Genomic DNA, 12,905 nt, shown 5'->3' on the forward strand with positions numbered 1-12,905 from the left:
CCTGCCCTCATAGCAGAGCTTCTCCGGCCCCCTGATCATTTCCGTGGCCCTCCTCTGGACCCGCTCCCAAGTGCTTGGAGTTTTCCACGCTAGCAATTTGTTCTTTTCCTCACAGATAGGCTGTTATCTCTCCGTCACCTTGTTCCTTTTATCATTTCTAATTGCAGAGCCTTGTTGTAACACGCTCCCTACACACATTTCCCTTCTTCATCCACTGCAAGAACATTGGCCTGGGCAAAAAAAAAAACCCACACAACACAACACAACACCAAACTTGAGGAGTTTAAAAGGAGGCCTCCCTAAGCTTCTGAAAGAGACCTGAACATTTCTGAAATGGCTTCAGATGGCTGCTGTTAATTCACTTTTTTCTCTCTCTCACTCTTTTAATTATGATTTGTAAATCAAGTGTCCTGCTAATCACAGTCACAGTGTGCCAACTTGCAATTGGAAACCCTAGGTCAGGCCATGGTCCGACTTCAGGAGCTGGTGTCTTCCAACACTCTCTGCTCTTGTGTTGCCTGCAGTGGTGCTGCAAAGACACTGCCTCTGATCTCATCTTGCTCTATTAAATTAAAGAAAATCAAATCATCTAATCTGAGGATTCATAGAGTGGTTTGCCTTAGAGATCATCCAATTCCAACCTCCCTGCCATGGGCAGAGACACCTCCCACCAACCCATCTTGCTTAAGGCCTCATCCAGCCTGGCCTTGAACACCTCCAGGGAGGAGGCAGCCACAGCTTCCCTGGGCAACCTGTGCCAGTGTCTCCCCACTCTCACTACCAAGAATTTCTTCCCCATCTCCAGTCTCAGTCTCCCCTTTTCCATCTCAAAGCCATTGCCCCTCATCCTAGCACTGCAAGCCCTTGTCAAAGGACCTTTTTTGGTTTCTGCAGTGTTTGAATTGCCAGGATTCTGTAATTACCATTCACATCTTTTGTTGCTGCCAAGTGGTCTGAAGTTCCCTTCTGCTTTCTCCAGACACACTCCACTTCTCTTTTTTTGTCACCTTTTCACACACTCCCCTTCTCTTTTTCTTGCCATTTCTACACACTCTCCACTTCTCTTTTCCATTTTTACACACACTCCTCTTCTCTTTTTTGTCACTTTTACACACACTCCACTTCTGGGGTTTTGCCCTTTTTACACACACTCCACTTCTCTTCTTAATTCTACACACACTCTACTTCTCTTTTTTTGTCACTTTTTCACACACTCTACTTCTGGGGTTTCGCCCTTTTTACGCACACTCCACTTCTCATTTCTACACACACTCCACTTCTCATTTCTACACACACTCCACTTCTCTTCTCATTTCTACACACACTCCACTTCTCTTTTTTTGTCACTTTTTCACCCTTTCTACACACACTTCACTGCTCTTTTTTTGTCACTTTTTCACACACTCCACTTCTGGGTTTTTGCCATTTCTACACACACTCCATTTCTCTTTTTTTGTCACTTTTTCACACACTCCACTTCTGGGGTTTTGCCCTTTTTACACACACTCCACTTCTCTTCTCATTTCTACACACACTCCACTTCTGGGTTTTTGCCCTTTTTACACACACTCCACTTCTCATTTCTACACACACTCCACTTCTCATTTCTACACACACTCCACTTCTCATTTCTACACACACTCCACTTCTCATTTCTACACACACTCCACTTCTCTTCTCATTTCTACACACACTCCACTTCTCTTTTTTTACCACTTTTTCGCACACTCCGCTGCTGGGGTTTTGCCCTTTTTACACACACTCCACTTCTCATTTCTACACACACTCCATTTCTCTTTTTTGTCACTTTTTCACACACTCCACTTCTTTTTTTTTCCCCTTTTTACACACACTCCACTTCTATTCTCATTTGTACACACACTCCACTTCTCTTTTTTTATCACTTTTTCACACACTCCACTTCTCTTTTTTTGCCCTTTTTACACATACTCCACTTCTCTTCTCATTTCTACACACACTCCACTTCTCTTTTTTTACCACTTTTTCACACACTCCACTTCTGGGTTTTTGCCATTTCTACACACACTCCACTTCTCTTTTTTTGTCACTTTTTCACACACTCCACTTCTGGGGTTTTGCCCTTTTTACACACACTCCACTTCTATTCTCATTTCTACACACACTCCACTTCTCTTTTTTTGTCACTTTTTCACACACTCCACTTCTCTTTTTTTGCCCTTTTTACACACACTCCACTTCTGGGCTTTTTTTTTGCCACTTCTACACATATGCACACACAGGTAACAGCAGTGTTTGTATGAGTCTGGACAAGCATAGATAGCACTTGATAGGAGACTTGAAGTGAGTAAACACAACGCAAGTGCATCCTTTGAAAGTACTAATCTGGCTTTTATGGCCTTTTAATTTCATTATAGATTTGTATTGAAAATGTGAGTCAGGCTGGTTTTTTAGGTCCATCATAATTGTAATTATAATAATCTCCTGCTTCATAAAAACATTATGGGGCTCATTTACAAGTGATATTCATAAGCTGCTCTGAGAAACTGGGTAGAAGGATCCCATAAAAAAAAAAATTTAAAGAAGGGGAAAAAAAAAAAAGAAAGAAATCCCCAGTGTAATTACAATTATTATTTGATTTGCAATGTGTGGAGCTGACAAACAGCGCTGGCTCCAAGGGGTGCAGCGAGGCAGCCTTCTGTCAGCGTGCTCTTGCTACAGCCCGGGTCAGCACTTGCTGAGCGCCGAGCTGGTGGTTTGCCTCCCTGTGCCAGGAGTGCTAAGGAGAGCCTGACACCTAAGCGAGGTGCAGGGGTCACCTGGGCTGTGAGGTGTTGTGCAAAGCGAGGAGCAGCAAGTCTCACCCAGCTCAGTACCCCAGAGCTGCTGCCTTGCTCAAGAGCTTCCAGGTCCTTTCTGCTGGCCAGCCCCGTCCCAACCTGCACCCATCCTGCAGCGCAGAGAAGAGGGAGCCTGGGGCGGGAGGGGGGATTGTTCTGAGTTGGGAGGAAAAGCACGTCTGCTTTTCAGAGTCAGCCAGAGATTGAGGCAGAGAGCAGCCACTGCTGAGGCCAGCCTCTATTGTAGCAGGAGTTTCCAGCAGAGCCCCCTGTGTGTCTGTTGAATTGCATCAGTTTAAAGATAAACCCATGAGTGGACGGAGTGAAATTTCCTTCCAGACTTATTTAATGATTTGCATTTTGATCATAACTCAGCTTGTTCTCTAAAGCATTCATTATATTTGTGGGGTTTTTGTTTTGTTTGGGGGTTTTGGTTCATTTTTCTTTTTGCTGGTCAGGGATGTGGTGCATGTACCTGAGGAAATACTAACCTTAATGCTGTGTGTTCCTACAGATGAGGATGAGGATGATGATAATATTGAGATAGATACTAACGAGGAGGCTCCTGAATGCTCTGTTACTGGAGGTGGAGATGAGCTTACTAACCTAGAAAATGACCTTGATTCCATGGGTAATTTAAATAATGGCTATTTTGTGTATTTTGCATGACTAACCCCCTGTCCTCGTGGAAGTACTGACTGATGTGTCGCTTCTCTCTGTCGCAGCTTCATTCCTTTGTGCCTTTCCAGGTCTCCTAAACCCTAATGCTTATTCTTTTGCACTCGTGTTTGCTTGGTGTTTAAGATCAGCAACAAACCCATGCTTTCCAGCCACGGCAGGCTGCAATGTCTCCTGCTGTTTTGCTGAGGAACAGGGACCCCCTGAAGTCACGCTGCCTGGGCTGTCCCAGCAAAGCGAGGAGTGAGCAATCTCGCTGCCGCTCTCTGGGCCGACACCCTGCCTCACCTGCTCAGGCAAGAGGAGCAAACATGTCTCTGTATTCCCATGGAGGCTCGGTATCCCTCCAGCTCCTTCCTGAGCACCACTTTGCGTGGTTTTACCTCATTGCTCCTTCCTTGTGGGATGTATAAATTTGAACAGAATTGGTCCTATTTACCGAAGTTCAAATGACAGGTTTTTTAACAGCACATTCTAGAAGCATTCCTGTTCTTGTGGGGATGCTTGTATACTCCTAGCACCTGCTGCTCAAGCAATAATAAACCCTAGCCGTGGCGTTTCCCCTTCCAAAAACTGCCAGGAGACAGCACTGGAGCTCAGGTTCCTCCGCAGATGACACACGGATGGCAGGATCTTGCAAAGGAGAAGCCTATTTACCAAGGCACTGGATCTTCATGGATCTGAAGGTCATTCCCAGCAGCAGGGGCTCCTCTGCCGGCAGAGAATTGCTGAAGGAGTTGGTTCTCTGTGCAAATCTGCCTGTTACAAGCAGCCCTGGGAAGTGCCGAGGGCTTCTTTGTAGTGTGTGGAGTGCTTCTCTGCCAGGGCGTTTCTGCTTCTCTGCAAGTTAGCTCAAGTCCAGAGTGCTGCAAGCTCAGGACAGCACAGGGAGGGGGGGGGGGGTGAGGAACAGGCACAGGCAGTAGGAGAGTACTTCTTACAGCATCCTCTGACTTGGTTCTGCCCCTGCCAACTGCACCCAAGTGTGTAGCCCACAATACATTAATTTAACACATGAAATCCAAACACTTCATGTCTTGTTTGCTCTTTGTAAGCTGAAACACCCACGGTGTACCTACAGCACTTCTCTTTCTAGGCTTGTTTTGAATGCAAAAGATTGGAGTCATGTCCTTTATTGTTTTCTTCATTTGAGGATTTCCAAACACAGAAGAAAACACATTTAAGTGTTTCCAGCACTCGAATTAAGCTGATTTCAAGCAGAATCCTGTCGAGTAATTTTTCACTAAATGCTGGTTCATTTTAGGAGAAATAGGAAAATCAGGAGAGGGCTATTCCTGTCATGTAGCTCCAGTGGCTTGCCAACATTTATTTCTTGAGAGGGCCTTTTTCCTTAAGAGCTGCCTTCCCCAGGGATACAGACTCGCTGCCCAACGCTTCACCTGCACCATGACACTCGCAGAGCCCCACACACAGGATGGCAGGTTGGAAGGGACCCCAGGGACCATCAGCATCCTGGAAAAACCCTGGGGCATCATTTTGCAGTTTGGTCTGCGCAATAGCCAGAGGTACAAAGGAAGAGGATGGGCAGAAACACAGAAAGCAGGCTAACACCTGGATAGAGACAGGCCACCAATATCTGGGGTCCCACCAAGGTCTTGTGAAGGCTGGGAGCACCTGGATGCAACATCACAGAGACCATTTTCAAATGATCCCAGATTTCACATTTGGGATCGTTATTGACCACCTTAATTAATCAGTCCCTTGCTGAGCCTTCATCCCTCCCATCTCTCTCCAGAAGAGAAACCTTTTGTTTTGTTTTCATTTCTCCTGCCAGTCGCTGGTTTTCCGTGTCACATCTGTCCACATCTGTCAGTCCTGTTGCCACAAGGCTGCCGTGAGTGTACCTGATAGAATGTGAACCTCTTATGTCACACTTATTACATCGTGTTTGTGTATAAACCCACGGAGATGAGCATGTACTTACATGTGAGCCTCAATTAAGGACACCCTGCCTGGGTGTGCCAGAGGAAAGGGAAACCATACCTCGTCAGAGCCCAGCCCAGCCCGCTGCTGCTGGAGGCAGGCAGCCTCAGATTGCCAGCGTGCCAAAAATACTTCGCCTGACAGGAATTGGAGCACACCAAAACTTGGAGGGAGCTGTGCAGCAAACCTGTCATGGCTGCATTGCCCACACCAGCTCCAAGCTAGCAGCCTGCAGTGCAAACCTCAGGCTGGGCCTAGAGAAGAACACAGCAGCTGCTCTTCTCTCTGCCTTGACCCAAAGCCCAGCTGTAGGTGCACAACACAAGCAGGGGATGCCATGGTCACTCCGTTCTGGTGCTGCACATGGAGTATCTCTGGGGGTTTCTGCACCATCCTTACTCCACTTTTCCCACCCAGGCTTAGCCCTGCAGAGCTGTGGCTTGTTACTAACACCTTACTGCTTGCTGTGTGTGTATGTGTAGGTAACTGTGTGTGTGTCAGGTGTGTTACAAATTCATACAGCCAGCGCTCGTGGACAGAATGAGCATTACGGAGAGGTAACATTCTCAGCTTCTGCTTTCTTTGGGCTCTGATCCAAGTCACCACAACTGCTGGAGAAAATGTTGGGGCTTCAGCAAGACTCAGGCCCCTTTGATGCAGTGAGGAAGCATTTTACAGCTCTTCCCCATGCCCCATAAATCACAGTGAAATATCACTCGAAAGCCGCCTCTTTTGAGACTGAAATTTTCATGTCAGGAAGCTGTGCCAAAGAGCCTTAGGATAAAGTAGTAGTTCATAAACTGGAGGGGTTATCAGTACTTAGAATATGTGATAAATTGTTAGATGTCATCTGAAAATTAATGGCTCTTTAAGTGTGTTTTTACACTGCAGCATAGGTATGCACAGGCTGAGAGGAACTTTGAGTAAATAGAGGCTGCTTTCTGCTCTTCCATCTGCTGTCCTCGAGCATGTTTACTTGTTCAGCTGAGTGCTAGACAGATTTTTTTCTGACAGAGAGAGAACTTAGGCATTATCTGTGTACATCACACAAACACATGCCAATCCAAGCTGAAAAAAAAAGAAAGAAGAAGAAAGGAAAAAAAAAAGTCATTTTGCTCCTAGTTTTTTGCTCTTTTAGTTTGAAAAGGTGGCAAATGGAATGAAATCTACCTCCTAAATTGCTACATTGTTGTAGGGACTCGGCATTGAAATGCATCTCACTCTGTTCTATGTGGTATTTGCATATTTAGCAGAACAAAACAGTAAGTTGGTGGATTTGAAGCTGAAGAAGCTCCTAGAAGCTCAGCCACAGGTGGCAAATTCACTCTCCAGCGCTGCTCAGAAAGCTGTAACTGATAGCTCAGAGCAAGACGTTAAGGTAAGTTCTGATTAATGCTTTTGTTTCAGTACCTGTGCGCTCCGGGTTCGGGTTTTGTACTTTGTGAGGAGGAAAATGATGTCTTGGCAAATCCTTCCCAGGAAGGGAGGCAGAAAAGCTTCGTGGCAGTGCCGTTGTGTTGCTGTGGCTTTTCCTGTTGATTAACCAACACGTTCTCCTTGGGTGTTTTTTTGTGATCTTGATGCTTGTCATGGGCGTTAACACTAAGAGAGAGAAGCAGCCTCGCTCAGTTCTGCCTGCTCAGGTTCCCACCTCAGTCAGAAACGCAGCGCAAGCTCCATCCCGCTGCTGGTGCCATCACCAGTCAGACTCTCCCTAACATTGAGGGGAGCGGGATTGGACTCTCAGTGATTTGCTCCCTTCCCAAGCCTGACCCTCTAGTTTTTCTCCATTACAATGAAGCCATGATGCACTTTAAACAGATAGGCACTAGGGTCCTTGAGTCCTTCTGAGGAGAAGCAGACCCAAGCGTGTGGCATACGCAGTCATCGTGCCTGCTCTTCGTGTTCACACTAACAAAGCACACACCAAGCCATTTGCCATTGTTAATTAGACCCCCTTCTGTTCTTACTATTTTTGAGGTGATCTTCATTAGATTCCCTTGTGCTCTTACTATTTTTTTTCCCCTTTTTTCCTTCTTCTTTTTTTTTGGTGGTAAATAGTCCCTGTATGTCACTAATATCCGTATGGCTCTGGGGCACTTCCAGTTGGGTATAACTTTTCACCCACCTGCAGTCCAGGGGGAAAGCACTGCTGACTGAAAGGATTTCCTTCCCCAGATACAGAGCTGCTTTGAAGTCCCAAAACAATGACTTTCATTGCTTTTGCCTTACACTGTCGGTTCCTATAAATTGGTGATGAAAGTGTGTGGCAGCAGCAGAGGACTTTCGGTCTCTATCTTTGAACAAAAGGAAGCCTGGATCAAGTCTGATTTTTGCGTTCAATTTAGCTTTCTGCAGTGGATTTAATGCAAAATGAAGCTGGCCCAAGAATAATACAATGGATTGAAAAGGCTAACTGAATTAGTGGGCTTAGAGGAATACATTTGTAAAGTGGCAGAAGTCCCCAGTCATAAAAAGGTTTCTTAAAATGGGATTTGCTGGCTAATCACAGTGATATTTTAGCATGTTGCCAGGCCTAGGGGGGAGAAAAAAAATAAAGGGGGGGGGGGGGGAAAGGAAGAAAAAATTAGTCATGTTTGTTTATTTTGGTAAAGACTCTGGTTTAGGCTGTCAGATGGTTGTTGTGCTAATAACAGGAAACCATCTTTTATTTAACCAGAATCGTAACCACTCCATTAAGTGTGACTGAAAAGTCATCCAGGAGAGGAATGAGTAATACTTTTCTTGAAGGGGGGGGATGTGTTAATTACTTATTTGTTTATTTTGAGCTTAATTTGACAAATAATGCACAGGCCAGCTCCTAGGGCAATTTGGGATTACCTAACCTGACAAAAATGGTGGGTTGGTTGGGTTGGGTTTTTTTTTTCCTTCTCTTTAGGAAAATAAAAAAAGCATCTGTGAAGGAGTTGATTCTTTTGGCTTTGAGGAGAGCTGAGAGTTGATTCATTATTACCTTTTTAGGGGAGTTGATTTTTTTTTTTCTTAAGGGCAGTTGATTTATTTTTTTTAAGGGGAGTTGATATTTAGTTAAGGGGAGCTAATTTTTTTTCTCTTAAGGGGACTTGATATTTTAAGGGCAGTTGAATATTTTTTGTAAGGGGAGTTGATTTTTCTTAAGGGGAGTTGATATTCTTTAAGGGGAGCTGTTATTTTTTAAGGGGAGTTGATATTCTTTAAGGGGAGCTGATTTTCTTTAAGGGGAGTTGGTATTATTTAAGGGGAGCTGATATTCTTTAAGGGGAGTTGATATGCTTTAAGGGGAGCTGATTTTCTTTAAGGGGAGTTGATATTCTTTAAGGGGAGCTGATTTTCCTTAAGGGGAATTGATATTCTTTAAGGGGAGCTGATTTTTTTTAAGGGGAGTTGATATTCTTTAAGGGGAGCTGTTATTTTTTAAGGGGAGTCGAATTTTCTTAAGGGGAGATGATTTTCTTTAAGGGGAGCTGATTTTTCTTTAAGGGGAGCTGATTTTCTTTATGGGGAGTTGATATTCTTTAAGGGGAGCTGATTTTCTTTAAGGGGAGTTTATATTCTTTAAGAGGAGATTATTTTCTTTAAGGGGAGTTGATATTCTTTAAGGGGAGCTGTTATTTTTTAAGGGGAGTTGATTTTTCTTAAGGGGAGCTGATTTTCTTTAAGGGGAGCTGATTTTTCTGTAAGGGGAGCTGATTTTCTTTAAGGAGAGCTGTTATTTTTTAAGGGGAGTTGCTTTTTCTTAGGGGGACTCGATATCTTTTCAGGGCACTTAATGTTTTTCTTAAGAGGAGTTGATATTTCTTAAGGGGGACCCAATTTTTTGTTGTTGTTAAAGGGAGTTGATATTTTTTTGAGGGGACTCGATTTTTCTTAAGGGAGGTTGTGTGTTTTTAAAGAGGGGGTCTTGATTTCTTTTGTTTTTCTGGCACCCTCCTTCCCCCCCACCATTCTCCCTCCCCCCCCCCAAAAAAAAAAGGTGCAACTTCACAGCTCCTCTCCGCGCAGGGTCTGGCAAGAAAGAGTTGGAAAGCGCGGTTCTAAGGAATATATGGTGTCCATCTGTTCTCATGGAGCTCTTGGCACCGGGCTGGATTTGTTTTTTAATAAAATGCAGTTTACACGTTTCTAAATGAGGCATTCTGTGTTTGTGGAAAAGGATAAACTGTTACCTTCCCTGGGGGATTGTGTATCCCCGGCCTCCTTGAGGCTAGAGAATGGGCCATTGGAGAACTCCCTCATTACCGATTGTCTCAATGCAGAGGAAGGGCAAAGTCTTGGTAGCTTTTGATAACCAGTTTCAGCATTCAGAAGGCTTAGCTATTAGTCATGCATCTTAGCCTTTCCCTATTTACTTTCAAAACACTTAATAAAAATAATAAAAGATTAGGTATAAAATGAAATATTTGTTTGGTACACAGCACCTCCCGGTATCTGCAGCTTCCACACACCGCGGTGGTTCAGTCTTCTGGGATATTTGGTCTTGATAGAATCATTTGAATTTGTTACCAGTATTAACATAGGAAGCCCTGGAAAAGATAATTGTAGTTTCCTTAGCTGGAAAGGGCTTACTTACAAATCTGGCTTTGGAAAGTTAGAGCTGATGAAATGCAGTTCGGTGGGGTAGGATTCTAATCCTACCTTTTAGCCTTCAATCCAGCATTAGTGGTTTATCTCAATGGGCATAAAATTAGAAACTAGTTCTTCTTGTCATACAAGTCTGGGGGACTACAGAAAACGACAGATTTCCTTCCTGGGCAGGCAGAGAGGCTAAAGGCAACACGCTTTTCAAACGATACCGATCGTGTTCAGGGCGAAGAGACGCAGCTCCTTGGCAGCCGCACGCGCGGCGCCTGGCCAAGCCAACTTCCAAAGGGCTGATTTCTTTTTTAGTTATTTCATTCTTTCTTTCTTTCTTCTTTTTTCTTTTTTTTTCCTTTTTATTTCCCCCCCCCCCTTCCCCCCCCCCCTTCCCCATTTAAAATAGGGCATCGCTGGCAAATGCTGCTGGTCACAATTGCTAGGTCTGGCTGTTCAGTTAAGTCCTGCAGGAGGGTGCCCATATAGCGAAAAGAAGCCAGTGGTTGCCACCAGGCATTAAAGTCCAACGACAACAACAACAACAACAAGAACAACAAAGAACCCAGGAAAAGTTAATCACTCCGCTCCTTTTTTTTTTCCCTTCTTTTTTTTTTTTCCCTTCTTCTTTTTTTTTTTCCCCCCACAGCTGCCACTTTCAATCCTATATAACCCGCAGCCCGAGTTTGTGAAAGCCTCTTTGCACAAGCCGTGTCCCTGTCCCTTCGCCCAAACCTACCTTTGCGATTCGCGCCTTCCCCCCACACACACACACCCCCTCCCCGTTTGTAAACAAAGGAAAGTGGTGTGTGTCTGGTGTGGGTGCATTGTTTGTTTTCCTTCTCCCCCCCCCCCACACCCCCACCCCCGGCAGAACGGAGCCGAGGAGCAGCGTGCTGAGCGATTACAAAAAGCAGCGGACCGGTTTCGCAGCCCCGTTGTGTTCGGCAAGGACTCTGCCGTCAGGAAAACCCAGCTCCAGTCCTTCAGTCAGTACGTGGAGAGCAGACCAGGTAGGAGAAAAATAGACACCCTGTTTTCCCATCTTGTGATTGAATACTGTTTAACAATAAATATATGAAAACCCGATAATGTAAGCCCACGTTTCAATCCATAAATATCAAGCTTTATAATAATTTTACATGTCTCTCCCCTTTTTTCAAGAGATGAAAAGGCAGAGATCAATCCAGGAAGATACAAAGAGAGGAAATGAGGAGAAGGCTGCGATAACTGAGACTCAGAGGAAGCCATCAGAAGATGAAGTGCTTAATGTATATTAATTTTTTTGTCTGGTTTCATGATTGCTGATAATTCCAAACTGTATGTGGAAATAGTGCCTTTATTTGTTAAAATGAGATGTTAGGGGTTTTTTTTTTTTTTGAGATGTCAATCTCCGGCGCATTCAAAGCAGAGTGAGAGGGGTGCACTGTTGAATTAGTCTGCAGTGTGGTGATAATTGTCAGATAAAAAAAAATGAATTTTTCAGAGTTCCACAGCCCCAGCTTCCTTGAGACATTTCCATCAGGGCACTTCCCATAAAGAGATTCCAGTATTGATCTACCGGGAGGATTTTAATTATTACAATAGCAGATACCGCAGAGCTGCAGTTAGAGGGAAGAGTCACATGAGACCTGCTAGAATTTCTCAGCCAACCCATTTTGTTGGCTTGGGTTAATGGGTGTTCAACCTTTCCATTATCCAGATCAGCCGTGAATTACTAGCTGAATGATGTTTGCATTAATATAATATATATGGTAATTTCTTCACTTAATTAACGGGGAGGTTCAGCTCAGTAGGGGTATGGGCTGATCATGTGTAAAATTGATTTGTGAGGGAAATATTTGATAGACCGCAGGGAGAAAGCTGGTTTTGATGGACAGCTGCAGGACAGGAGCAGGAAGAACAAGTTTTAAACCTGAATTATATTTTTTTTTGGGGGGGGGGGGGGGGGTTGGAGAGAAGAGAGAGGAGGTGGGGGGGGGGGAGTGTTGTGTGTCTGAAAACACAACGCAGCCCTTTGATGGTGGCCGTCGGTTGCTCTCCACAGTTTGCCTCGGCGCGACTGCCGCCGTCGCCGTCAGCGCCGAACTGCCAGAGCTGCACCAAAACCTCCCAACTTTTCTAGGAGCCCTGAGTTATTTTTAGCCCCCAGTTGCACTTCAGCAGAGCTGGAAAGGGCTGGTAGAGCGAGCTGGCATTATATATGCAGATGCTACACGTGAACTCTCGGGATATTTCAGCCTGACACAGCGTTTCTTTTCATCTTCTAATAACAATTGTTAACAATTATGCATGCTGACATTAGGGAAGTTTTCATACTGCTTTCAGTTCATTAGAGGTGATGCAAGGCAATATATTGCACGTCACCTCAGCTCCCCACAACCATTTTTTCTTTCTCTTCTGGTTTTTTGGTGGGGTTTTTTTTTTGTTTTTTTTTTTCTTCAGGGAGTTTGGTGGTGGTTGTTTTTCTGACTGTAGCAAGAGAGGAAAAAGGGTTTCCATTAGAGCTGTTCCATAGGAAGAGAAGGACCAAATTAACGGTGGGCATCATGTGCTGAAATTCAGATACCCCCACAGTTCGAAGCTCGATGCTCCTGACTGGTCGTGGGAGCCCAGCCATGCCATCAGCCTTCACTTGGAGCGTTTCTTTATCTGAAATAAGATGCTGATGGGATCAGTGTACCTGTTGCCTGCCTCTGAAGCTGAATTGATGATTTCAGACACATTCCACGGAGAAACAACTGAAAGCCTGCGCTGAAAGTGTCTGAGACCCTTACTCAGCAACAAGTTAACCTCTAGCAGGCAGATAAGCCTCATAACGGTTGGACTTGCTGATCTTAGAGGTCTTTTCCAACCTTAGGCATTCACTGATTCTATTCTATGATTTTAAAG

At 44.6% G+C, this 12,905-nt stretch overlaps 1 protein-coding gene across 1 annotated transcript in view; it reads left to right on the plus strand.

Annotated features, from left to right (window-relative positions):
- LOC137460427 (EH domain-binding protein 1-like) overlaps positions 1-12,905 on the plus strand; it is a gene marked incomplete at its 5' end in the record, with an annotated part of 87,441 nt that overhangs the window by 28,909 nt on the left and 45,627 nt on the right. The window contains 4 exons of the mRNA XM_068170776.1: positions 3,334-3,450; positions 6,692-6,819; positions 10,888-11,026; positions 11,178-11,284. Of these exons, the coding sequence (XP_068026877.1) occupies positions 3,334-3,450; positions 6,692-6,819; positions 10,888-11,026; positions 11,178-11,284 (491 nt within the window). The remainder of the gene's footprint in view (positions 1-3,333; positions 3,451-6,691; positions 6,820-10,887; positions 11,027-11,177; positions 11,285-12,905) is intronic.

This window comes from Melanerpes formicivorus, unplaced genomic scaffold (genome assembly GCF_026170545.1).
Source record: "Melanerpes formicivorus ecotype bairdi unplaced genomic scaffold, bMelFor1.0.p_v2 SCAF_596, whole genome shotgun sequence".
NCBI classification, from domain to species: domain Eukaryota; kingdom Metazoa; phylum Chordata; class Aves; order Piciformes; family Picidae; genus Melanerpes; species Melanerpes formicivorus.